Raw genomic sequence first — 15,996 nt, forward strand, 5'->3', positions numbered from 1 at the left:
TCTGTGCACTGCGTGTATGTACGCACATAGGGTGTATGTGTGCGTGTGTGCATTGTATATAAGTGTGTGCTTTGTATGTGCCTGTGTGTGTGTGCACACCTGTGCAGGTGCATCTGTGAGGTGTGTGTGCATGCGCACCTGTGAGTGTGCATACAGTTCTTCAGGAGACATTATCGTGTCATCACAGTGGGAGCAGGAAGGCAGGTCACCTTTCCAGTCTCAATGGCAAATGTCATTCGTGACTTTTCTTCTTAGACATTAGCGTTCGTATCTTGGAAGGGCCATGGAAATGAAACCGTCCGGCAAGGTTCGTGAGCTTCTCCTGGTGACTTCCTCTTGCTCACTCAGAAATCACAGAGTCCATCAAAAAGGTGGACATTTTGGCAAAAGCAGAGTCCCCTGCAATGGTCACCAAGTGACTGACACAGTGCCTCTTTTAGGGCTCATCCAGCGTCCGGTTTTCACCCTGTATGAAGTTTCAGCTTCCTGTAGGCATTGAGGCAAAGTTAACAATGAGATGTAATGCATCACCTGGATGCTAAGGAAACTCTTGCTAGTTTTGAAGCATGATAGGAACTTATTTTTTGAATGTTTCATTTTCCAAAATGTTATAGTAAAAACAAATTTCTTGTTGGCACAGACGTTAGGAGGCGGTAGATTGGGCTCAGCTCATTGGGCCTCTGCCGTCCACGTGGGCTAATGTCTGACTTTCAACCTCAGCCATGGGGGGGCTTTCAGCAAGCAGAACAGTGGATGGAAGTATTTCTGCTCACTCTTGCCATGCCTCTAAAACATGTTTTTAAAGTAAATCTCAGGAGTATGTCATAAGGTACCAACACATAAATAGGGGTGTGTGTGCGCCTAAGATGTGATATCCTTATAGCATAATAACAAGTACCTCCACATCACAAATGAGCCAGCTCTGGAAATGATGACCATCTGGGGTGAGCAGTCATATGGAAATGTTTTCCCCTCTGAGGAAAAAGTCAGAGCACCCTGCTGGCTGTCACCTCTGGTCCTGTGCGAGACCAAAGATGCAATAAAGCTGTGTGGTGTTGCACCTGCAGAGAACCAGGGCCAGACAAAGTGCCATTGGCAGATGCTGGGACAAATTTCCCACTTGTGGGCAAGCATTTCTGACTCAGCAGTTGCCCTTTGGAGAAGGAAGCATTATCCTGAGAAAATACCTAGAAAGAATATTTGTCTTCTCCGAGTTTAAATCCCCAGGGCCCCTGGGTTGATATCAGGCGGCTGTTCCCCAACCCTGGGTTCTGGGGTAGTTGAGAGGCTACGTGTGGCTTCTTACCTTATCTCCCTCTCCCCCAGACACAGGAAGAAGAACAAGAAAATTTGGAAACAATGGTCTAACCTACTTTCCCTAACCCTCATTGATCCTTCCCACCCTGATCAATTATGTAAACATCATCAAAAATAAAAATTAAAAAAAAAGATAATGAATGCAAAGATAAACAATCTAAACACAAAAAGAGCACCCCCCTACCACGGTGTAACAGGGAAAACACGCAAAGGCGTGATTGTCCTCTGAAAAAGGTTTGTAGAAAAAACACTGGGCGCATTGTACAGAGCAAAAGATGCCACTGCGAATTGTTGAGATTTTAAAAGGGAATCAGAAGTTAGAGCATAGAGTGTGTGGCGTGTGGGGGCACCATGGTGGCGTGGCAGGCTAATCCTCCACCTGTGGCACTGACGTCCCCTACGGGCACTGGATCACATGCTGCAGATGCTACACGGCTGGCCCAACAGCAGAATGGCCCCAGTCGCTGAGTCCTGCACTCATAGGATACTCGGAAGAAGCTCCCAGTTTGAAATTGGCCCAGCTCCAGCAGCTGCAGCCATTTGGGGAATGAGCCGGCAGGTCAAGCTCTCTCCTTTTTTGTCTCTGTAATTCTAACTTTCAAATAAAATAAGTTCATCTTTTTAAAAAAGACATAAGATTGGATTTTAATATAATAATGTCAATAGTATACACACACACACATCAACAGAATTACTTCTTCGGCAAATTATTTGTGTTTACTTACTTACTGTCCCAGATGCCCACAGGGCAGGCCACTGCGGCTGGTGCCGAGAGTGTGGAAGTGGGCCCAGGTCTGCTATGTGAGCAGCAGAGCCCAGCCGCCAGAACTGTCACCCATGCTCTCCAGGCTCTGGGTTAGCAGGAGCTCGGGGTCGGGCTAGAGCTGGGCACTCTGCTGTCAGACACGGCAGGCTGCACCCTTCAGCGCGGCAAGGCTGAACATCTGCCTCCTCCCAGGGGTTTAAAAGAAAATAACTTCTGAATTGTTGCCCCATGCCTTCAAAAACAGGCTTTAATGGAAAAGAAGTCAGCTAGCTTTCCCATTAGTGGGCAAGGCCAACACACGCCCGGTGTTCCGGCATGCTGGGCATCTCAGCACTTCTCTTGATGAGCAGCTGAGCAAGACGTAGAAGCAGTGTCACAGTTCACATACAGACGTTGATTTGTTTCTGAAAATCTAAGCAGAGGAACAGAGATGTGGGCGAAGCTTCCGTCATAAGCCGGTTCTTTTTCGATCGTAAGGTAAAGACTGAAACCTCACCAACACGGTGATCAAGAAAGGCGTGCACTTACCTCTGGCAACTCCTGGGACAGACACAGGATCTGCAAACACGCAGCCGCCTCCTGGGGTCCACCCTTCAGTTCGTCTACTGGGACTAACTGGTGTCAGAGCGCAGTAGTGGACTCCAGTGAGTATTCAGCGTCACCCTAGAGTCACAGGGTGTGGGAAACAAACACACAAGCCTGTTGTGAAAGTCTGCCGTCACCTTGACAGTGACCTGTTAGCCGGGGGGAGTTTTTCTGAGAGTTAGAAACGACCGCCTGAGGTCGGTGCTACAACACATCCTGTTGCATTGCTGCCTATGTCATTGGCAGCAACATCGGAGTGCCAGTTGCAGACCTGGCAGCTCCTCTTCCAACCCAGCACCCTGCTAATGCACCTGGGAGGCAGAGGAGGACAGCCCAAGTGCCTGAGCCCCTGCCACCCATGGGAGAGATGGAGCACCAGGCTCCTAACCCCGGCTCAGAAAGCTGTGGCCGTTGCAGTCATCCGGGGAGTGAGCCAGCATATGGAGGACCTCTCTCTGTGTGCCATGCTGCTTTTCAAATAAATAAAAATAAATCCTTTTTCAAAAAAGGAATAATCATTTATAAGTTATTTACCGCTTCACAGAGAAGACATGAGGCCTTCTAGTCAAGGGTGTTAAACACCATGGCTGTCAGACAATGGCAGAGCAAAGTCGGCCTCCCCAGCAGTCCCGATGCAAACCATGTGTAAATGTCTGCTGGTGTGGAAAGGGAACTTGAAAGGGCACATCTCTCTAGGACAGACAGAGACAGAGGGGCTGGAACACAGAGAAAGGTTCCCAGCCATAGTCCCCTCGGCAACACATCCCAAGGGTTTCTTTCTGGAAGAATGTTCAAGACAAATTGCCAATCAGAAGAAGGCCCAAGGCCTTTGCTCTTGAGCTGCTGGCTGCTAGAATCCACAACGCTGTGTGAGTACAGCCACTTGCCCTGTCTTCCTTGAAGAATTCTAGCCCCTTCCTGACATGGTAGACTGAACCTGCTCCCACAGCACCTGACGAAGAATTACACATTAATCGTGGGATTGAGGAAGTCCTGAGGAAGACCATGTCCACCCCTTGCTCAGGCTGGTTGGCTGTAACCATAGCAACCCCTATTCCAGGACAAAGTTCAGCAGTGAAAAATCTTTATGACCCTGGTTCAGCGTTCATTAGTCTAATCCTTCCAGCAGGTGTCTGACTTCACTTCTCAACACGACTCTGCGGGTGACAAGGTCCGAAAACAGCGAGACCATCTTTGTTTTTCCCCTTTAGGGAACTCGTTCTCCTAAAAATGCCCACACGGACCAAAACCTGGATGTTCTTTGCTGGCTTCCTCACCAGCCTCGGGGCCTCCGCCATCATATGCTCCATTCTGGGGACATCAGAGTGGATCACCAGCACCATCAGCATCCAGGACAACATCTCCCAAGGCACGGTTATCATCACCTACGGGCTGCTGCGTGGACAGAGTTTTCCCCAACTGAGTCACGGCCTCGAGGAGCCCATGAAGTATTTTGAAGGTAAGTGACAAATTTAAATGAGCGAAGTAAGCTTGGCTCAAGGTGAATGCTCCATTCCCGGGCAAGCAGTCTTTCAGGAGCGGTTTCTTCCTAGTCTTCGTCGATAACGCCATAATGCTGATGTAAGTTAAACTCACCACGTTTCTGTTTTAGCTTCCTTAGTTCTAAATCATCTGGCAGTGACTAAGTAGAAGTGGTAACTGATAAGGATATTGACAAGGAAATAACAAAGACCGAAGACCGCACTGGTCACTGACTGTGACCTTTTAGTTGTAACAACAATCCTTGTTTAGCGTTTGCTAAGAAACTTTCACCCAGGAAAAATACAAAAAACAAAAACAAAACCCAACAAAAAACAAAGAAAGAAACAAACAAAACATGAACGCTTTCTTCTCCTGCTCTTGTGTTCATTGCGACAACTTGTATCCTCATCCAAGTATCTCAAAGTTTTGAAAACATAACTGTGTTGATTTGGATTTAAGGAGGCCATTTTAGAAATCAGATTTCCAGCAACTCTATTAATGTCTACCTTGCCAGAATTCCTAAGTATTTTTTTAGATTTTCCACATAAAAACATCCTTGTTTGAGTGGAAAGTAAAAAATCTACTAAGAACAAACAGCTTATCAAAGCTCTTTATTTGACTTTTGGAACTCGGCTTCCACAATTACAGTTTTGGAAGTTAAAGAAACTTTGGATGCTTATGCATTCTCAGGTTCTATTTAGTCATCATCTCTGACAGATGGGAGTTCCTATCAAAATGTAGCATTTGATACTTGGATGAGGCCTAATGGTAAGACTTCAAGCTTGAGACATCAGCTCTAGTTTGTTTTGAAAATGATTTCCTTAAATCGAAAGCTACATGATTAGGTTTCCAGCTTAAAAAGTGGCCATTTAATTATTAGCCAATCAGCCCCTCTCCTGGGACTCAGGGCCTGACACACTTCCTCTGGTCTAGTCTCAGCTTCCCATGGCAGCGGGACTATGTGCTTCATAGAAACGCAGGTTTTCAGAGAGTCAGTCCCACTTTTGATTGTGTGCGTTGAATTTTAAAGCTAAAAAGTGTGTTAGTTCCTGAATCCCCAGGCATGCTTTAAAACTTGAGTGTAAGAAACAAAACCTACAAATGTTTGGATTTTCATACTTCTGTTTGGAAACCGTTGACTTTGAGATGAATGGCTTCCATGGATATGCTGATGATCTACGGCCAGGGGAGGCCACGGAAAGCCAAGGGAGACCAGGGGAGGCCAGGGGAGGCCAGGGGAGCCCAGGAAAGGCCAGGGGAGGCCAAGAGAGGCCGGGGAGGCCAGGGGAGGTGAGGGGAGGCCAGTTTTGGCTGTGGATTTTGACATGAAAGAGCAAAATGAAGTGACAATGGCAGATTTCAAGTGCCAGAATAGTTCAACCAATAGGGGAAGACAGTAGACAAGCCCAGTTGTGGCAATTCTCCAGTGTGGAGCTGGCTTGCCGGGGCAGTTTAGGCTCCTGGAGCAAACCCAGGTTGTCCAGATCCAAATGACAAGAGATTGCTCCTGTTTGTCCACCATGAGAAGGTTTTCTCTGTTGTTCCAGAAATTACAGATGTTTGGTATCAGTGCAAAGCCTTGTCTGAGCAGCTGCTGTGTATGGGGCAAGGGTGCTGCGAGGTAAGGGGCATGGGTGCTGCGAGGTGCCCATGTGCAGCTCATGCTATCAGAGGGCTGGCTGCCTGGTGCCAGAGAAACCCCACCCACCCCACCTACACCAGTTACATCCAGCGCCCTGTGCTGACTGGAAGGTTGATGGAGTGTGAAGGTCTCCAGTAAGCAAACGGTGAGGGGGTCACAGATCTGCAAAGATCCACTGGATGCAGGATCTCAAAAGCCAAGTGGACCGGAGGATGTCCATTTACGCTCACAGGAGCTTACCGCCTCCTCAGTTGAGGATCTGGGGTGTCAGGTCAATTGGGACCCGTAAGAGAGAAATCATTGCCTTAACTCGGCTGTCTTGCAAGAAGAGTCAGGGCCCAGAGGGGCAACACGTCTAATATTTCCTCCCATGAATCAGCATGCCTAGAATGTCGTCTCCAGTCGTGTTCAGCTTTACACACTGGCTGTTGCGTGCGCTTTCAGAGTCGCTCCAACAGAAGTGTTTAAGATGTGCTTCCTCCTCGTGTGACATGGCTCTCTTGGTTCTTGAGTACACAGCCACGGTGCCCACGCTGGAGCTGCTCCCCACCCCCTGTCCACTCCAGTGGGTTTGCCTCTCAGGAGCGGAGGCTGTTTTTCATTCCCCAGCTTTCCAAGTGACTCCAGTATGGGGCAGACTGACTGGGGGTTGAGAACCACCTGCAATTTCTACCACAGCTGGCTGCTAACTTCACAGCTGGGCACTGCTGTCCTGGGCAGCATGCTTAAGCTTCTTGCATTTGGACTGCTTGAAGTAACATTCACTTATTGGGGATAATGAACCAAAGTAGGCTGACAGAAGGACTCAGAATCCACTGTGTTTACATCAGTGACCAGCTACAGCAGGTAGAGGACCCAGCCTGTCTGGCTTCTCCCCTTCACCCTGTCTGCCTTTCTACATCCATCCCACTTCTTCCCAGAGCACGTGACGTAGCACTACTGGCCCAAACTGATAACTAGGAGGATGCACTTGCTGCTAAACCTGAATGAAGTTAATTTCTGCAAATATGTGAAGAACTCCCACCACACACTTGGATGCATACCCCGCCCCCAACACATGAGGAGGCACTTTGCCTGGAAGGATCTCCAGCCTTCACCCAGAGATGTGACTGCACTGGGGCCTGCCCGAGAGAGGTGCCAGGCCCTAAGAGTCTGCCCTCCTTCACTGTGGCCTGAGCTGCACCTGGGCAGGTTCTCTGGTGACCAGGTGCTGATGGGGGCGTAAGGGTGCTTACAGAGCCCTGGGATATCCGACAGTGTCTAAGAATTTGCTGGAACCGTGAAGCTGAAAGGCAATGGAAATGGCTGTCTGTAAGGTTGAGTTTTCCTGTGGGGGGAGCCTGCTGCTTGGGGTTCCTCTACAGCCATCCTGTACCTCCTGGCAGCCCAGCTCTGCCCTGCAGCCGCAGGTCAGCTGGCCCCCATGCATACCTCTGAGGCCGCTCTGCTGGTCCTCTTGCTGGGGTGGGTTGCAGAATCAGGGCAATCAGCCCCCACTGGGAAGTGCTTCCCGGTGCAGACGCTGGCGCCCCCAGAGAGAACAAGGGCTGTGTGTGGGTGCTGATTTTGTAGGCTGAAGCAGCTGTCAGATGCCAGAGGGTCTATTGTCTTTCACTCCTACTGACTTTCCTGAATGCTCAGCTCTCATGGTCTGCATCTGGGGCCTCAGCTGTCGCACCTAGAGGCAGGGAATTCAGATTGCTGGGAGCTGTGGTCTTACAAGGCAGCAGGTGAAGTTAGAAGTAATCATAGTACGTAGCCAAGCAGGAGCAGACAGACTCCAACTGACTCCCTAGCAAAATCATGACGTCTGCTACAGGCTTACAAAGATTAAGAACAAAGAGAACTCCACGGACACTTTCCAGTTTATTGTGAGCAAGTCAGAGTGTTGACCATTTTAAAATGTCTATTGGCTTATCTGATGTATTTGAAAGGGAGGAAGAGAGAGAGGGAGAGGGGAGATCTGTCCACTGGCTTACTCCCCACATACCTGCAATAGCCTGGGCTGCCTGAAGCCAGGAGTCAGCAACTCGACGGGGGTCTTTGCCCTTATGTGGTGGGGACCCAGCCCCCTTGATGGGTCACCGAGCAGAGCTGGAACTCACCTCAGGCACTGTGGGATATTGGTGTTCCAAGCAGCTGTCCAGGTCTGTGCTTTCTTGTTAGGTATCCAACTGTTTGCTGTGGGCTACCACACCCACAAAGCGGTTTGTTTAGCGGCCAGCTGTGTGCTCAGGAGAGGCTGAGGACATGGGCCAGGGTGCGACCCCACCTCAGGTGATTCAGCAAGGAACACTGTGCAGTGCTGGCCTTACCTCTGACCAGGTGTGTCCCCCAGGCTGCTGTGGCTTTCTGCTACGCCTCTCGGCTTTTTCCAAACAGGTGCATGAACTCAGAGCAGGAGGAAGAGGGAGGCCGGGGGTCAAGGTAGGAGCAGACCTCCAGGAGGTCCAGGTGTGGACCTCCAGCCCACTGCAGAGGGCCGGGCTCACCTGACCGCGTGCTCCCCCAATGGCAGCACGGGCCGGTAACTACCCTTATGCACAGCCCATGAGACTACGGGTCACAGGCATGACAGAGGCAGCAGGGCCTCAGCCCAGCTCAGTGAGTTGCTCACCGGGTTGCACAACAGCCCAGTCACCTGCAAGCCCGGGGGGGGGGGGCATCCTTGTGAGGTGGACTTTGCTCCCGGCCTTGTCTAAGGACCAAAGTGTTCTCCAGCCTGGGCTGCTGAGGTCACTGCCTGCACATCACAGAACGGATGACGAACCCCCGCAGCCCTTCAGTCTCCTTGGAATGCCCAGGGTCCCATGACCATGGACAACAGTCCCTTCTCCTTCCCTTGCTGCTCTCTCTCCCTGCCCGTGCTCACCATCACACGCTCTCTAAGCTGGTGCCTGGACCCCGTTCCTGGGCCTCTCCCCAGGGGACTGCTGACATGAGAGCAGAGGTAGACAGCGTGAAGGTGCTGAGGCTCAGGGTGGTCAGGTCCCGTCGGGGCCTGTGAGCCTTCAGGTCAGATGTGTGGCTGGGACCGCTTTGGCTGGAATGTGTCCAGCAGGAGTGGGCAATGGGCTCTGGGGCGGCTCCAAAGGGAGCTCCAGGGTCCTGGGGGCAGGCTAAACCAGGTTTCCCCAACACAAGAGTGGGGAGGAAGCTGCACCGGGTCCTGGGGCGGGAAGATCTGCTTGCTGGGAGCTGAATTAGGTGGGGGATGGTGTCCGGCCTCCCACTCACTGTTGCTGCCTGCCCACCCAGGGCCTCTGAGCTGCCTGCTCTGTGCAGCGAGAACCCCATGGTCCCCAGGAAAAGCCTGGGCCCCAGTACATCTTCTAGGACCACCATGCCTTGCCCTGAAACAGGACGCTGCCCCGGCCTGCCCCCAGTGAGCAGCCTCCCCTGGCCTGCCTCCCCTGGCTTGTCTTATTTCTGTTCTCAAGAGCTGCTCTGGGTGAGGGTAGGGTGTGGCTCCATGGTGCTCCCCCTGGTGATGGGAGAAGCAGAGAAAGCGACAGCCTCTTTCTGTGTATTTCCACCAGCCTGCAGTTGCCGGATGCCCAATGCTGGTATTGGTAGCTCACTGTCCACATGAAATCTCTCTATCAGGGCCACTTCCTGCACACTGGCAGCCCTTGGAGATGCTTTACCAACAGTGGCTGGGCATGCTTGGCCAGGGCAATAGAATGTCCTGAAACATGCTGGCAGCATGGGCTGTACCACCAGGAGCCATTCTCCTCTCCCTCCTCCCTGGGCCCACCACAGCCCTCCCTCCTGCCTTGTTCTGCTGACCACTGCTCCTGGCTTCCTGGTCAGCCTGCAAGCTGGAAGCAGTGGGGCTGTGGCCGCCTCCCTGTAAACAGATTCTTGGGGTGGTCCACCCCATAAGGGTATCCGACAGGAAGTTGAGCTTGTGCCCAGGATGAAAGAGACACTGGTTATGTAGTAAAAGACGGGGTGGGGCTGGGGTGGTGGTGGTGGGTAGTTGGCGTGGGGAACATGGTGCAGGTGGTGAGAGGGCCACGCCCTCTCGGGAGCGTTCTTTTTGGGCTGGTCTCACGCACTGACCCACAAGTGGCCGTGCAGGTCACGTTCTTGGGCCATTCAGAGCTGCCGGCTGCTCCCTGCCTCTGATCACACCCTGGTTTGAATTTTGACCTTGCTGAACTCAGCGCCCACGGAGGCAGGGAAGAAAATCACTGGACTGAGGCTGGGACTCGGGCTGGGGGTCTGCACTCACCCAATGCTGTTTCAGTTTTAGGGACCTTGAAAGCCTCTTCTCAGAAAAGCCTGCAGGTGGTGGCCGTCCTGTTCGTGGTGTTCAGCTTGTGTGCCTCGCTGCTGAGCTGTGGCTTCACCTTCTACAACAGTGTCAGCAACCCCTACCAAACCTTCCTGGGGCCTGTGGGGGTGTACACTTGGAATGGACTTAGCGGTGAGTGTCCCAGCTGGGCCCCAGCTCCTAAGATACGCAGCCTCCAAACTCCACCTCGGGTACTGTCCTTGGCTTGAGCCTGCACGGGCACGTCCCTGTGGGCGGGTTACAGGGTTGGTGGTACCCTGGTCTCAGGCTGGGGCCAGGGGTTTATTCTGCCTAAAGCATTTCATAAGTATCTTTGGAAACCCGGCACTATTTCAAAGGCACAGGAAGGGAGATGTAGAGACATTAACCCAGATGACATCAGATAATGTCTCTTTTCCAAAGCGCAGGATAAGGAGCCAAATGCATGTACACCAGCAGAAGGGTCTCAGGGCTCCTGCCGAGCTGTGCATGCAGCTCGCTAGGACGAACTGCAGTGCACACACAGGCACATGTGGGGCACACACAGGCACATACGTGCACCTGTAGCAGCGGTCATCTTGGGCTCCCAATATGACAGACTGATGGCTGTGCCATGGTGCTACATGCAGTGCTGTTCAGGAGGCTCTGGGGTCTGCACCCTGCTTGTGGGTTCCCCTTGAGCTTGTTTGGTCTGTTCCATGAGGTGGGGCGCCGGGAGTTCCTGTCTGACTCATGCTGTCCATGTGAGCAGCAGCTCCTGCACCCAGAGGCAGGGCCACAGCCTCCTGCCCTCTGGGCTGTGACCCTGGCACATTCCAGGCAGCCAGCTGTCTTCTGCTCACTTCCCATTTGCCACCACTGAACCCTGACCTTGGGAGAGAAGCCTGCCTCATCTGCTACACGGAGGATTCCAGCGGCAGCTTCCTGTAGGTGACCACCACCCATTTGGATGCAGAACCAAATGGTCCAGCTCAAGGAAGATGCTCCAGCTGGCGAGGGTGTGGGAGGCTTCCAGGGAGGAAGGCAGAGCAGTCTCCTGCTGTCTCATGTGGGATTCTGTCCACCCACTGGTGTAGGTGACAGGAGGAGACCTGTGCTTCCATGCCACGGCAACCGGCCACAGTGTGCTGGAGTGGGTGAACAAGCAGCTCTCAGGGCAGCTGGGCAGGGGAGGACTCAGCTGAGCTACACACACAGACACACCCCATGCAGCCACGGTCCAGTTTCCAGGGCGAGGGTCCTGAGTGTGCAGCAGGCATGTGCGAAGAGCCCTGGCCTAGCACTGGCTGGGGGGAGAGGCCTCAGAAGTCAAGGAGGGAATGTGAGCCGTGAGCCAGGCCTGCAGGTAGGAGTAGGGACTGTGTCCAGCAAGCCTGGTCCTGTGGTTACACAGGTGATGCACTTTGACCACAAAGATGTGACCTTAGCCACATTCGTGTGTGTGTGTGTGTGTGTGTGTGTGTGTGTGTGTGTGTGTGTTGGAGGGGTCTCCCAAAGCTTCGTGTAAGACGTGTTGTTATGGAAACGCTCTGCATGGGTGTCAATCTCTTGATCTCATCTTCCACTTTTTGAGATCCTCTTGGCTGACTGGCTCCTGCCCTTCCGTGCTGTTGTGTCCTGGCAGCACAACTCAACAAGCCCCCGGCTTAGGAGCCCCCCATCTTGTGAGGTCCTTGGAGTGAGGGCCCCTCTTCCCAGCCCACACTCAGACCTGCTCAGCAGATGCCAGATTCCCTGCCTGGAGTTCTTCTGTGAGCATAACCTGCCTCAAGTTCATAAACCCAAGACAAATCAGCTGGCATGCCTTGCCGGGGTAAAGGAATAATTTCTTTCTTATTTATTTGTTGGTGTGATTGAGGGAAGCTGCCGTTTCAGGCATGGCTGGATTGAGCTTCTCAGCCCAGGTCGTCAGTGCTACCTCTCTCTGTCCCTCACTCCTTCTTTTGACTTTCTGAGCCCCAAATCAGCTGCTTCCTGCTCCTGAAGGTCTAGAGGCAGTCCCCAGGCTCATGGCCCACAGCAGTGGCCCTGGGAGAGAACACTCCTTATTTCCCAGCAGGCGAGAGGAAATGGCCCCCTTCACCTGCCAGGCTGTTTGAGTTCAACATCAGTGTGCAACCACACCAGCCCACCTAGAGCCAGAACTGGGGTCTGCCTCTCCTTGGCTGCAAGAGGCAGGGGAGGGAGGATGGCTGGGAGGGGTAGAGCAAGGACAAGCTGTTTGCTAGAGTCCACATAGATGCTGACGTGGCGTGAGGCCGGGGTGGAGCTGGCAGTGTGGCCTGTGCAGCCTCAGAGCCGCGGAGCCCGTGTGAAGGATGTCATGTCCCGTGGGCTCAGGACTCCGTCCTGCTGTGGTTGGAGCTGTGAGATGCACAGAGAGCATTCTCTCCTCTCTTCCCTGCTCAGTCCTCACCTGGGAGAGGCAGTGAGGTGTGGGGGAAGCCAGGGAGGCTGCCACGGCAGGGGCAGACCTGCTGCTAGGGCCCAGAAGGAGCCCCAGGGCAGCCAGGTGGCCCCCAGACCCTACTCACACCCTGCTGGTCTCTGTCCTCCCTTTATCCTCTGCCACCCTCTTTCCTCACTGCCCACCACAGTGAGGGAGGGCCAAGAATTTCGCAGCTGGGTCTTGGCAGCAGGAGGGCCGGGTGAGCCCCGCAGACTGCCTGGATGCTGGATTTGGATGAAGGTTCCTGGCAGAGGCAGAGGCCAGGGCATGGAGCAAGTTCCTCGCTTCTTCCTGAGAGGAGATGACCTGGCTGGAAGGACAAAGCAGGCCACTGGTCCTCCGTCCCTGCCTGAGCCCTGCCCCCCTGCAGCCCTCCTGCAGCCCCAACCCTGGCCCTGGGCTGGACACGGGCACAGGGCCTGTCCCAGCTGCAGGAAGGCAGGAGTCAGAGAGAACACCCCAGAATTTCTGCTGTTGATGCCTTCGTCCCTGAGCTGAGGAATCCATGGAGCATCCCAGGTTCTTAGTGCTGGGTCAGAAGGGGATCATCCCAGGTGCCAGCAGGTGCACTGAGCCCCCTGCTCTTCAAGCTTGGGTCAAGCCTCTACCCCAAGCAAGTTGTAGGAGCCAGGCCGCTGAGGACAGCCTGGAGTTCAGAACCCCAGACATTTAGGGAGTATGGGGTGCCCCTCAACCTGTGGGAGGGTCCCTTGCAATCCAAAGTCAAGCCAGATGCCCATTGCAGAGCAAGCATCTCTCCCTGTGCTCATCCTGCTGTTCGATGAGTCAGCTCTTCACAGAGCGTCCCGAGAGGAAAATGAGGTATAATTAACAGGTGCAAGGCGCCGGGAGAGCGTCAGGGGACACACCACAGACGCAAAGCCAGGAGGCCGTGGACCAAGGTCTGTCGTCAGGAACTATTAATGAGTCTCCCCACTGATCAAGGCTGTGGGAGCTGAGAAGAAAACTCTTGCTCACGAGGTGGGGTTGGCCTGGCACCTCTGCCCTACACTGACAGTTCTGTTCTATCTGTCCACAAACGGAAGGGCTCGTGGCAGGGCAGGCAGGGACTTCTGCCCGTGGGATCCTAGGGGGACCATGGTCACCGGGCCAGCAGGAGTCCTGGGGCAGCTCCTCACTGTTGGAGCAGCTTCTCTGGAATGTGAGCCATGTATCAATGCTTCTCCTATAACAAGAGCATGGCGCTGTGGTCCCTGAGACCAGCAGGTGTCACCATAATCAGTTTCACTTAATTAAAAAATTTATTTATTTATAATCTGCTGGTTTACTCTCCAAATGGCCACAGTGGCCAGGGCTGGACCTGACACTCCCACATGGTGAGCGGTCTCAACCACTCGGGCCGTCCCTCGCTGCTTTCCCAGGTGTGTCAGCAGCATGGGCACTAGAGCAGCTGGGACTTGAACCCACACTGCTTTGGGATGCCTGTGTTGAAGGCGGTGTCTTTGCTGGCTTTGCCGCAAGGCTGGGCCTTAAGAGTCAGTTTTAGAATACTTCCGTCCTCTCAGACCAGCCCCAGGCCTGTGCTTTCCTTGGTCCCTGCCTGAGCCCTGCGGACAGCTGAGGAAGGAGGCTGAGCGAAGGACTCTGACTATACAAGGCTGTTTGATTGGGGGCCCTCAGCCTTGCTCCCTCCCTGGAAGGGAGCAAAACTCCCTGGAAGGGTCCAGTTGATGCTCTCAAGTCTGAGAAATGTCCTTTGGAGAAGAACAGAACAGGGACACCAAAGACCCCCATTTTCTACTAAAACGAGGCAGGTGGGGAGAGCCATCCCATGAGGATGACCATGGGTCATGGAGAAGGATATGCAAGCTCACTGAGTGAGCACCACAGCTCTCCAGGGCTGTGTTGGTTCTCATTGGGCACTGTCCCCCATCCTTCACTGTCCCTGGTATGCTGCCCCCTGTGCCCACTGGGTCTTTGATGAGCCAGCCATTCCCGTGTGCCACGGCTGCTGCTTCTCCACTTCCCATGTCCTGTCCTTCTGTGCTGACTCCAAATCACAAGCCCACTTGTTCATCAGCACTCCTGTCACACACCCACCACATGCCCTGGAAAATGGACCAGCTGTGGGCCAGCTGTGGGCCAGCTGCAGGCCAGCTACAGCCCAGCTGAATGCCAGCTATGGGCCAACTGTGGGCCAGCTATAGACAAGCTGCAGGCTAGCTACAGCCCAGCTGTATGCCAGCTGCGGGCCAGTTGTATGCCAGCTGCAGGCCAGTTGTGGCTCAAGTGTAGGCTAGCTCTAGGTCGGCTCTAGAACGGCTATGGATCACCTGTAGCTCCTTCTGGAAGGTTTAGACGTTTGTTCTTGTGGTACATTGCTCTGCTCAGCCTTCAGCCTTTTGTGTCTGGGATTGAGTTGGTTTGTCGCATTTTATGCTCTCACTAATGCTTAACGGAATGTAAACCTCAGTGTAGATGTTCAGTAAATGTCCGAGAAAGAGACTTATTTCTAAAAAGAAGGTAAGTGACATGAAGACCTGTTTGGCCTTGCCATTCATGAGATGGAACCTCCTTTTCAGCATGCTTCATTTTCGTGGCCATGATGCTGTTTGTGGGGAACACGCAGTCCTACCATCTCTCGCAAGAGCTGTCGCAGGTACTGCACCCAGACTTTACCCCGAAAGGAGCCACCCACAGCTACGGCTACTCATTCTGGCTCATACTGCTGGTCATTCTTCTCAATGCCGTCACCGTGGTCATCATCGTTTTCTACCAGAGGGCCAGATACCAGCAGAAGCAGGAACAGAAAAAGCCGATGGAATATGCGCCTCGAGATGGGATTTTATTCTGAACTCTGCCTTGTGTCCTCCTGGCGTCTCTAGCTCTCCCCTTGGGGTCCAGTTCCCTGAACAGTGACGGGACACTTTCCTGGGCGTTCAGTGCTGAAAGCGACTGCCCTTCCTGAGTGCTTTGTGTCCCATGGCATGGGAGTCTTCAGAGGCGCTGTCTGTGGCAAAGGGCCTTCCCCCAAAGGTGGGTAGGAGCAGTGGACACTGCAGTGCCAGCAGCTGAATCCTGAGCCAGGGGGCTGCACCATGGGAAAAAATAAAGATTTGTGTTGTGCACGCCTCTGCCGTGTGACTCCCAGCACCTCTGCACCTGTGACTTCTCACTCTGCAGGCAGGTCTGGGCACTGTGGGCTGCCCTGTGAAGGGCGACCTCAGCTGCAGAGCCTGGGCACTGTGGGCTGCCCTGTGAAGGGTGACCTCAGCTGCAGAGCCTGGGCACTGTGGGCTGCCCTGTGAAGGGCGACCTCCAGCTGCAGAGCCTGGGCACTGTGGGCTGCCCTGTGAAGGGCGACCTCCAGCTGCAGAGCAACTCAGAGCTTTGCTTTGCAGGTGCCACGGTTGGAGGCAGAGGGAGAGACCCAGCAGGACATGACGTTGTCTTGTGCCCTGAGTTGCTCACCACTGAGTCCACTGTGTGGGTAATAAGCTTTGATCTTAGAGCAA

At 53.5% G+C, this 15,996-nt stretch overlaps 1 protein-coding gene across 1 annotated transcript; it reads left to right on the forward strand.

Annotated features, from left to right (window-relative positions):
- The first annotated feature begins 2,626 nt into the window (after positions 1–2,626).
- CLRN3 (clarin 3) lies at positions 2,627–15,461 on the forward strand. Its single transcript, XM_040991736.1, has 4 exons — positions 2,627–2,727; positions 3,880–4,127; positions 10,045–10,224; positions 15,064–15,461. The coding sequence occupies exons 2-4, from the start codon at positions 3,899–3,901 to the stop codon at positions 15,333–15,335; spliced, it is 681 nt and encodes a 226-aa protein (XP_040847670.1). The 5' UTR covers positions 2,627–2,727; positions 3,880–3,898; the 3' UTR covers positions 15,336–15,461.
- The last annotated feature ends 535 nt before the right edge of the window (positions 15,462–15,996 follow it).

The sequence above is a fragment of the Ochotona curzoniae genome, unplaced genomic scaffold (assembly GCF_017591425.1).
Source record: "Ochotona curzoniae isolate NIBS_2020 unplaced genomic scaffold, NIBS_Ocur_1.0 contig_66, whole genome shotgun sequence".
Lineage (NCBI taxonomy): Eukaryota > Metazoa > Chordata > Mammalia > Lagomorpha > Ochotonidae > Ochotona > Ochotona curzoniae.

Coding starts and splice junctions, on each gene's coding strand:
- CLRN3 (XM_040991736.1), top strand. CDS start 3,899: ATGCCCACACGGACCAAAACCTGGATGTTCTTTGCTGGCTTCCTCACC. Junction 4,128..10,044: donor GCCCATGAAGTATTTTGAAG/GTAAGTGACAAA, acceptor ATGCTGTTTCAG/TTTTAGGGACCTTGAAAGCC. Junction 10,225..15,063: donor CACTTGGAATGGACTTAGCG/GTGAGTGTCCCA, acceptor CCTCCTTTTCAG/CATGCTTCATTTTCGTGGCC.